The 10,257-nt window shown below is 55.2% G+C and overlaps 1 protein-coding gene across 1 annotated transcript; it reads right to left on the bottom strand.

The window, feature by feature from the left end:
• Nucleotides 1–3,031: 3,031 nt before the first annotated feature.
• Nucleotides 3,032–9,348, bottom strand: TGIF2 (TGFB induced factor homeobox 2). The gene is made up of 2 exons (XM_026070771.1): nt 9,118–9,348; nt 3,032–4,067 (listed from the first exon to the last, which is right to left on the bottom strand). The coding sequence occupies exons 1-2, from the start codon at nt 9,319–9,321 to the stop codon at nt 3,477–3,479; spliced, it is 795 nt and encodes a 264-aa protein (XP_025926556.1). The 5' UTR covers nt 9,322–9,348; the 3' UTR covers nt 3,032–3,476.
• Nucleotides 9,349–10,257: the final 909 nt, after the last annotated feature.

Consider the following 10,257-nt stretch of genomic DNA (forward strand, 5'->3'; position numbering starts at 1 on the left):
GGGGGTGGCACTGGTACAGAGCTTCAGGTCCAGGCATACACAGGGAAAGCTCAGGGCAGGGGGGGAGCCGTGGGAAGAGCACCAAGCCCTGCACTTGCTGGGTGATCTGTGTATCCTCAAGTGGCAGGAGCTGTGGGGACTATGGTACAAGGTGTTGGTGGAGGAGATGCTAACAGATGAAATGTGGGCAGGCATGCTGGCTGTTGGCCCTGTGCCCAGGTCGGCACCAGAGCAGGTGCAGAAGCCCAGGGCCCTGCCTTGCCATGGTGCTAATGCTGGCTCTGCAACAGCTTTTTGTGCTGTGATGGGTGCAAGCGCTGTGTCCCTACTGCTCCCAGAGCAGTGAGGCTGGCCATGGCTGCATGCCAGCTGCTCAAGGGATGGCATGGCTCTGTTTGGCCTGACTGCCTCACGCTGCCCTTACAGAATAGTCAGGGGGTCCTGAGGGGCCATTATGTGCCTCTGCTGCCTCCCTTTGGGGGGGGTGACACACCCCAGCAGGTACCTCCATACACTCCCATACTGCTGAGGCAGCTCAGTGCCCTCGCACAGCTTCTGTGCCCCTCTGGGCTGTAGGGATGCTGCAGCCCCAGTGCATGTTCCAACCTGGGGCTGGGGTTAGGGTTAGGCCCCTGGAGCTGCTGCAGCAACCGCTGCCCATTCCCTGCTGCCTACCTGGGTTCAGAACCCCATAGGGAACTGGGGCCTGCTGCAGCCTGCTCTGCCCTGGGCTCAAGCTGGCACAGCAGGTCACCTCCTACCACATGCTTTTTCTGGCCCAGGAACCTCCATGTGCAGCAGAGCCACCTGCAGATTTTAATTTCTTGGCTGAGGGACAGGCAGTGATGCTAACTCACTTTCCTAATGCTGGCAAGGAGGAGGGAGAGAAAATGCATTGCTCCTGCACTGCTGACAGACACTGCCCTCTTCCCAGGCACTGGGAGCAAGCGTGGTGGGAGTATATAATGGCTGTCAGCCCAAATGGAAGGTGGAGTAGATGTAGACCAGTGCTGGGTGCTGCCCCCTTTTCCTTGCACAGAAATGCTCCTTAGACCTTTTAAACAGCTTTGGCAGGAGCTGCTAGCTGTGCCTGCAGTGCTCCAGCACTGTGTTAAGGAAGGAGCAAGAGCCACCATCCAAGAATGACTTGGTCCATCCCAGGAGTGAGACCTTGTATTTAAAAACAAACAAACAAAAAATGAAAAACTTTTATTTGACAACAACAAACAGGAAGTTATTTACAGTAGTTTTAACTTTCAACCTGATAATTCCCCCCCCTTCCACCCTGTCCTCTGGGGCAGCATTGCCAAGCCACAGTACAGGCACAGCCCTATCTCTCTGTGCAGTGCAGCACAGGCTCTCCCCAGCCCTGCTCTGCTTTGACCAGGGCAGAAAAGGGGAGGTGAAGGAAAAGTTTCTCCCTCCCCTGCAGGTGAGAGCACTGGAGGATAGTGGGAGGAAAGGGCTACTTAAGAGTGACGAGCAGGGCCCTAAACTTCAGGGTTTGCCCCAGAATGGAGGCAGAGGGCGAAGGCCATGGTCCTGCAGTAGATGAGGAAGCACCATGGGCATTGGCCCAAAGCAGTGCTGCCCTCCTGCATCCTTCTCAGCTGGGGAGCAGTGGTGCCCTGTGCTGAGCAGGGGCACTCAGCCAATGTGATGCACCACCAGCAAACCTTTCCATGGCCCACACTAGCGCTTGGGCAGTCTCAGTACTTTTCCCTGCCAGGACCTCTCAGCCCACAGCCCCCTTGCTCTGTCCTGGCACTGCTGGCTCCAGCCACCACACTCATGGGGAGCATCAGGTCCTGAGGACATTAATATCTCTATTCATGCAACTTAATAATCAGGCTAATAACCTAGGATTAGTGTTTCTTGGGATAGATAATATAGGTGCGTACATACCGCTATTTAACTTACATTTTACAGTGAAACAGTAATATCTCAGCCCCAGGACCTCTGCGGCACCCAGGGCCCTGGCTCCCCCTCAGCCCTGGCAACTGTGAGCAATGCCCAGGGTGAAACTGCCCTGGGCCCTAAAATCACCCCCCCCAGCCATAGCAAGCTGGGCTGAGCTGGGGCACAGGGGCCTGTCCCAAGGGCAAGGGGGGGGGGCAGTCCAGCTCCCAGCAGACACCAGCTTGTCATTAGAGGTCCACAGTACAGCACAGCCAGGCATGACCACACACAGCCCTCGAGAGGGAAGAGGGAAGCGATGTAAGGACTTGAACCACCCTGTATTTCAAAGGCAGCTCATCAGTACTGCCCTGGCTAAAGACAACGCTGCTTTCCAGGGACTGCTGTCTGCAGGCTGCGAGCCTTGCACTTGCAAAAGAACACGCAGACTGCTCATGCTCAGAACATGTCTCTTTCCAAACATTTAAAAAAACAAAACAAAACAAAAAAGTTGGGTACAAAATTTCACAGTCTCAGATTCATATCCACCCCGCCCCCGCACCCCCTCTCCCCCCTCCCCCAGCAGCTGCCCATGGTCAGCGTTTCCCAGGCTCTGCATGGCACGCTCTGTTCCAGGATACAACATGCACATCTTCAGCAGGAACTCAAGAGAAACATAGGGAAGCTGTGGAAATGCTTGTAGGAAAAAAAATTATATAATAAATCACAATTAAAGAGAAAATGTTTCAAAACAAACTTGCTAAACAGCACCATGGAGGTTTCTACTGGCAGCACCTGTAACACCCTAAGACAGAAGAGGAGGGTCTCACTTTTTTTCTGTGCAAGAAAATGCCACAGACTTCAGGTTTCCAGTTCATTTGATCTTTATCCTTCCCCAGGCAATGCAGGGCACCTGGCCAGCACAAGGTACCAGAAAGGCCAATCACAAAAAAGGGGAACAAGGTAGAAAAAAAACACAAGAGGAGATCAGAGAGCTTTGGGAGGAAAAAGCTTTTCATCCATAATCCTTAAAAAGACGACATGAACTAGAAAAAGAAAAAAAAAAGTTTTCTCTGTCACTCCCTGAAGAAACAGTTTTGGCTGGACCCTTGTTCACAGGAAAGAAAGAAAAAAAAAAAAAAAAAGAGTCAGCAGGTTTTCCGAGGGCCTCCACAGCCTGACACAGTAATGGCGGTAATAAGAGGTCAGTTATCTGCAAAGGTCCTTTCACAATGGCCAAACTGCTGTGGTTGCATCCCTCCAGCACCTCCCAAGGCACCGTCCTCACCTGGGCTGGTTTGGAAAGGGGCTCTGAGGGAAGCCGGCTATCTCCTGAGCACGTGGACAGCCAAAGGATGACATGATGGGACAATCCTCCCTCTCCCCCTGGGCCGATGGAAATGCCGGAGCCCCTCGGGATGCAGAAGTCCGCTTTTGAGATGAGCTGGTTGGGGAGGTGCAGGCAGATGCAGGCTCCTGCCAAGGGATCCCCTGGCCTGGCCAGAGGAGAGGGACCTGCAGCCAGGAGGAGTCGGGTGGCCCTGAGGAAGGGCAGCCCAGCAGGAACTGGCCTGGGGGCATTATTTGGAGACGGAGACTCCCGGGGGCTCAGTCTGAGGCGAAAGGGGCAGCTGCCCACTCTGCCTCTGTGATTCCAGCTCGGCTGCTTTCTGCAGCGCCACTTCCACGAGAAGCTGGAAGCTACTGAAGTCATCGCCGAAGAGCTCAGGGGGCGTTGGGGGTGGCGTGTTGAAGAGTCCGCTTGTGGGGCTGGCTGCGTCGGCCCGGGCCAGCAAGGCCACGGTGCTGCCGGTGGCGCCCAGCTGCGGTTTGGGGTGAGGGTCCGGCTCCACTCGCTGCAGGCCAGGCTGCTTCTCCCTGTCAGGGCTGCGGGCGCTCACCACCGTGAGGTTGCTGCCCAGTGCCTGGGCAGGGTGGCACAGTACCTGCGGGCACACGGACATCGACAGCATCTTGGAGGCCCCTGTGGCCGCAGCTGTCACAGGAGGTACCACCAGCACACCAGAGCCCGTGGCAGCCCCTCGCGGCAGGGCCACGTCGCCGGCTTTGCCCCCTCGGCGAGAGATGGTGAACTGATTGGGGTCCTTCCCGTCCTTGCGTAGCATGTCGGGGAGCAGCCGTCTTCTAGCGTTGATGAACCAGTTGCAGATCTGGGAGGGTGAGAGGAGCGCAGCGCGGTCAGGCTGGGGGCCACTGCCACAGGACACGCTGGAGAGCTGGGACAGCAGGCTGCAGCAGTGACGTGCCAAGTCGGCAGCAGCCTCGCAGGACCGGGTGAGCACAGGACTCCTTCCCTGTGGTACCTCCTTCCCCTTTGAGCTCCAGCAAGGCAGATCTGCTCTTGGCTGGGGCTACCCAGGCTGCTCAGGGAAACCACAAAGCCAGCTGCTTCCTGCCTGGCACCACCTCCTCTCGGGCAGACTAGGCTTCCCTTTCCTCAAGGCACATCCCATTGCTGGCACACAGACCCAAAGGGTGCCATGCTCCTGCCAAAGCCCTGCCACTGTGCTGCCTCCCTGCAGCAGGAGCTCGCAGCTCTCCTCCGGGAGGAACCGCTGCCCAGCGCATGCAGCAGACAAGCACTGGCCCATCCACGGCATGGCAAGCACCTCCTCACCACGCGGTGCGCTGAACGAACTGGGCCCAGCTCAGCTTAGGGGCCGAGCCGCTCTGCAAGCCAAAACCAGGCTACGCAAAGCCAGCAGGGACACAGCAGCTCTTGGACAGAGGCTCATGGCCCAGGGGAAGACGGGCACAGCAACCCCCCCAGCATGGCCCCAAAGTCCCAGTGACCCTGACTGTGCCCTGCAGTGTGCAGCCAAAGCAGGGCAAAACTCACAGCATCCTCCCAGCACCCCCCTGTCTGGAGCATGTGGGATTTGCACAGAACCAGCTCAGACATCAGCAGACTCCAGAAGCCCTCAGGTCTGAGTCCGGAGGGAGTTTTCCTCCTTTTGACTGACCAGGTCCCTGCTCTGAGAACACCAGTGTGCACAGCACGCTCTGACATACGTCAGCAGTGCCCCGACCACACATACTGGTGCCAAAACGCAGCCACGTCTGGAGGGGAAAACTGAGGCTGCAAAGAGCAGACTGACTGTCAGGCAGCTGCCTGGATGGGAAACCCTAAATCCCAAATTGTCAACTCACAGAGCTGCAGCCCCTCACACCCTATTTGGGTGGCAGAGATTACAAGAGTATGTTAACACATTTCCAGGCCTCCTACCAGCTACTAAAGTCATAGCTAACTTTTTAAAGGGACTTCCAAACATCTGTACACCAAAGATGCAGAGCTCTGTGGCTGCATCTCTGGAAGTCCTTCTGAAATGCAGCTGCCATGTATTCAGTCTCTGTCATATATTGTTTCAGGGACTTTATATAAAAAAGTTACATTAAAATAACTGTCTTCTTCCTAGAAAACAATTAGAAGAGAATAAATCAGGCAAAAAAAAAAAAGACTGATCTTTCCCAAATCAACAGCTGTGTAAAATATTTTCCCTGAGGAGAAAGAACTTACCATAACTTCGATCACAGCAAGATCTCAGTTGTCTTTTTTTGTCTTTCAGACAATATTTGGCATTTAACACCCTCAAATACGCAAGTCTCACCACCTTTTCCCTTCCAAACACGCTCTCTGACAAGCCCTGTCTGAGCACCCTTGACATGATCTTGCAATCCCATGGCTATCAACAGCTATAAATTGCCAACCAGATGACTGGACTCTCTGAACAAAAAGCCCAACCAACTCTGTGCAGCTTCAAGGGCACCTTCCAAAAATCCTGCTGGATTCCCCCATCCATGCTTGTTCTTTCCAGCATTTCACTTCATTTGGAGGACATGACCAAAGAGATGGACACAGGCAAACACCCAGGCAAAACCCAGGGCATCGTATGGCATCGCTCACACTAGGGAGCTGGGATCTGCCTCGACAGCTCTCCTCTAAGGCAAGCAGGCTTATTTTTTAACACAGCCATTGCTCTGCCCCACCACCAGCACGTGGTGAACCATCACTTTAGACTGCCTCTGTCCCCACCAACATCATGATAGCAGCATATCCCACAGGGCCCACAGCAATCCCAGGGAGGTAAAGGCCTGGGCCCCACTGCATAGTCCCCTCTCTCACGAGCACAAGAGCATATGCAGAGAAACCTCCTGGCTACAGGAGCCTGACGGGCTGCAAAGCTTTTGTCTGGGCAGCCTTCCCGGGAGCAGGCACAGCATTCTTATCTCCAAACTTTCTGCAATGGAGATACATGGCTTTATGGTTTCCCTGGAGACTCAGGACTGCCATGCTCGTACTTCCTGGCTCCAGTTCCAAAAGACAGTTGGACCAGGGTGGGGGGATACATAAATAAGTGGAAGCCGTAGGCCCCTGCTCGGTCAGCAGCTGCAATGTAACATTGCTTTCGAGAGGCTTCTGCCAAGCCTAGGCAACTGGCAGTGGTCAGATCAGCCACAGAGTGGTACTGCCGAATCAAACATTCCCCACAGGCTGCCCCCGGCCCAGAGAGAGGAGAAAATCCTATAGTCACTCCAGACTGGGCACTTCAGTTCCCATCCTGGCCCCCATCTCCCCAGTCAGAGGTTTTCCAGCTGTCTCCTGTTTGTACCAGTTGGGCTGCACACTTAAGATGGCCCAGTTAAAGCACAATGGATGGCCACATGAAATTGGGGAGCAAGAGAAAACTGCCCCACTCCTCCTCCTGCCTTTGGAAGGATCAGCACCAAGGGATGCAAAAGCACATCTGCAGTGGCACCACTGGGAAACAGCTGCTGGAGCTGGAGGGGAGGAACCTTGCTGTAGGAAGTCCCACACCTCCACCCCAAGAGGCTTCTCCTCCTAAAACAGAGGGCAGCCGAGCAGCCCCTGCCCCATGCCAAGTTATACCCCCCCCCCCCCCCCGCAGCTGGCAGGAGCAGACATGAGGCCCAGCTCCTGAGCAGCCCATGCCCACAGCTCCATGCATGCTCCCAGTGCACAGACTGGTACTCATCCTTCAGCCAGGAGAGGACACACAGGCCTGTTCTTCCTCAGCAAGGGGTAAGAGGATCAGGGGGAGAACACCTTGGCTGAGCTGTGTCTGAGCAGGCAGCGCTTTCCCAAGGGCCAGCACTGCTCCAAGGTCTCTGTGCTACTATAGATGTCACCTTAGACTTACAGAGAAAACCAGTGACTGCCTCTCGCTGGCACTGGGAAGTGCCACAGGGCTGGGATCCCCCCTCCCAGGGAGGGCATAGGTGCAACCTCTTCACCAGGCAGCTGTGCAATGTAAACAGCTCCCTCAGTAGAAAAAAATCCCATCTATACTCTCCTGCCTCTCTAACCAAGAGACCAGCACCTTCTCACTGCTCCCTACACTGCAAGGGGGCAGTGTCTCCCCACTATCAAAGGCTGCCATGTTTCAGCCCAGAGCTGGCTGTATTTTGGCAGCAGGAATGCCAACAGCATACATTGGCTGCAAGGGTATCCCACACGCAGGAGCAGCTGGTGCAGAGCAAGGCCACCAAACCTTAACACAAGCCCAGGTCCCCACTGACAGCTTGCTCCTGCGTGACTTGGTCCCTAAGAGTTCGGGGCAAGGAGAGCTGGGCACCTGCCAGGTCTCACTGCAGCACATCACTGCCATGAACTCTTGGGCGTGATTGCAGCCCACTCACAGAGCCAATGCACGTGCCCTGCCCAGCAAGGTAAATCCCAGCATGGCTGAGAATCCCAGCACACCAGACACCCGCTGTGCCATCCACAAAGGACCTTCCCCACTGCACAGGGCCACAGTCCAGGACAAGTCTGGCTTTGCAGGGCCCCAAGCCCATCACAGCTCCCACCCAGCCGATCCGGCTCAAGCCATTCCAGGACCACCAGCCTTCCCTCAGAGCAGTGCTCCAGTGGCTGGCCAGAGATGAATCTGTCATATAGCCAGCATTTAAATAAATAAAAATTAAAAAGAAAATTTGCCTTGCTGGTCAGGGAGAGGGAAACCAGACAGACTGTCACAGCCCACATACTAGTGTCTGGACCGCGGCTGGGATTGCTGGCCAGGGCTGCACTGAGCAGCAGGGAAAGGAGAAGTGTGGTGCAGAGGAAGCCCTGAGGAGAGGAGCTCAGCCACAAATCCACTGGCTGTTGCCTGCTTCCCCCTACACAAGGGCCATTTCCTATACTGCACTGCTCCAGAAACCAGAGAAAAGAGCGAAAGCAGGTTAGGATAGGAGCCGCATGGCCCTGGACACAGGGGCCCCCCTGCTTGGCGGCTCCTGGCCTTCATGTGGCTCAAAGGGATGCACAGCTGCAGGCAAGCCAGCCCCAATCCTGCCCTTGATAGTGGAGCCAGGTCTTTCTCACCACCCTGACACAGCAGGGTGAGTGACACCACAGCCAAGGCTCGAAGGAAAAGCATTCTTGGCCTTTACTATTATCCAGGGCTCCCCAGCCAGGTTAAGCACCTTGCACAGGCACCCAGCACCACAATGAGACCATCAGTGCTAACAATCAGCATAGCAAGGTAGCCCTCCTACCTGGGAGCCCTTCATCTGGGTTGTGTTCCCCTTAATGCAATCAATTTAACTAGAGACAGGTGGGCAAGCTGCTGCTTAGTGCTGCTAGTGGTCCACCTGAGGTCAAAGCCCATCTCACCCCCAGCCCTGGAAGGCTTTCTCTCTCCTGGAGCAGTTTTCTCCTGTCCAGAGTTTCTCAAAGGCTCTGACCTGGCAAGTGGAGAGGGGGTTGCCCTGGCCCCTTTGCTGGGGGGTGCCTCAGGAAACAGGATAAAGCAGCACTGGATAGAAAGCCCCATGAAAGCCCTCACCCACAGCAACTTTTACCAACAGATGGAGTATTGCTAAGTTTGTCCCTGTCTGAGTCCCTCCATCTTCCATCCAGCCAAAAAGCTCTGCTCCATCTGTGCCATAAAACAGGTCCCTGGTATCCACACCTCTTCCAAAAAGGGTCTGCCCACATATATTTTTGCTTCCATGCCATTCCCTGCCTCCCTGCTGCCAAACAGGTCACAAGGACCAGGAGAAGCAACAGTTTGAGCCTGCCAAGCTGTTTCGGATCTTCAGAGGTGTTCTCTGAGAGCAGCCTGTCCCAAACACTGTCACAGAGTGCCCTGCAGAGTGTCCTCAGCCCATCACCCTAACCCCATGCACAGCGCCAGGATGTGCGTGTGTTGCAGCTGGGCTGCAGGGACTGATTCTTACCTGCAGCACAGAGAGGCTGGTCTGTCCAGAGAGGCTGAGCTTCTCCTGTTCAGAGGGGTAGGCATTGAAGCGGTGCTCGTACAGCCAGTCCCGAAGGATCTTCACGGACTCCTTGGGCAGATTTCCCCTTCTTTTCCTCTTATTTGACTGAGACAGGTCCAGAGATGCGGCGCTGTCATCCTCCCCGAGGTCACTATCTGACATGGTGGAGCTGCCCGCAGATCTTTCCTGGTTAAAGCCTAGTAAGGTGGAAACCAAACAGCACACATCACGTGGTGTCCCAGCTAGGGAGTGGGGAAACTGGGGTAAGAACACAGCAATACAGTCCCCCTCACCACCTCAAAGATAGGGGGCTCAGCCTATCCCCCTCCTAATTGGGCTGGGGGTAGGAATAATTCAGGCACATTCACACCATAACATCTGCAGAGGCCAACCCCTCCCTCCCGGGAGATGAGAAGCTACAGGCACTTGTAGAGAAGGCAATCCATACCACACCACATTAGTTCGCCTGAACAGACCCCCTGGAGGTCTGCAGAGACTTCATGGGCTTAAGTGAAGCGCACGCAAGTTGAGTTCAACAGAAGCTACTCACAGAAGGCAAAAAAAATCAAGCATTTGGGTGGAAAAACCTCTGCAGGAGAAAAAGGTCTGAGCTGGAAAGTCAGAGCCATTGAGGAGAGAAAAATCCATGCAAAACTGTTCTTGGTGACTGTTCAGCAGCACGCAGGCTCTCTACTGCCTGTGCAATGGACGATCAAGGCAGATGATGGGGACCAGCAGAGGCAACTTCTTGTAACTGCTGTCATTTGAAAGACAGCTCTGGAGCCCTGCCAAGAGGGGGGCCCTGAGGGCCCCTGCCCCAGGCTGCCTCAGTGTGGGGACCCTGGCACAGCCAGTCCAGCACGGGCAGGGTCTTGCCCAGCAGCCTGCAGCCCCTCCACCTCCCCTCCACCCCGCAACAGGTAGCGCCCCACTCGGTAGGCTGGTGGGTGGGCGCGCAGGCAGCTTCCCCCGCCTGTCCGCAGACACAAAGCAGAGGCAAAGCCACCAACTCGAGAAAACGGCAAATCTTTCTCCCTACTTGAAAAAAGCAAAGAAGAAGAAAAAAACCCGACCCCCCTCCCCCCCCCAAAAAAAAAC

This window comes from Apteryx rowi, unplaced genomic scaffold (assembly GCF_003343035.1).
Source record: "Apteryx rowi isolate R43461 unplaced genomic scaffold, aptRow1 scaffold_318, whole genome shotgun sequence".
NCBI classification, from domain to species: domain Eukaryota; kingdom Metazoa; phylum Chordata; class Aves; order Apterygiformes; family Apterygidae; genus Apteryx; species Apteryx rowi.

Coding starts and splice junctions, on each gene's coding strand:
- TGIF2 (XM_026070771.1), bottom strand. CDS start 9,321: ATGTCAGATAGTGACCTCGGGGAGGATGACAGCGCCGCATCTCTGGAC. Junction 4,068..9,117: donor CCAGCCTCTCTGTGCTGCAG/GTAAGAATCAGT, acceptor TCACCCTCCCAG/ATCTGCAACTGGTTCATCAA.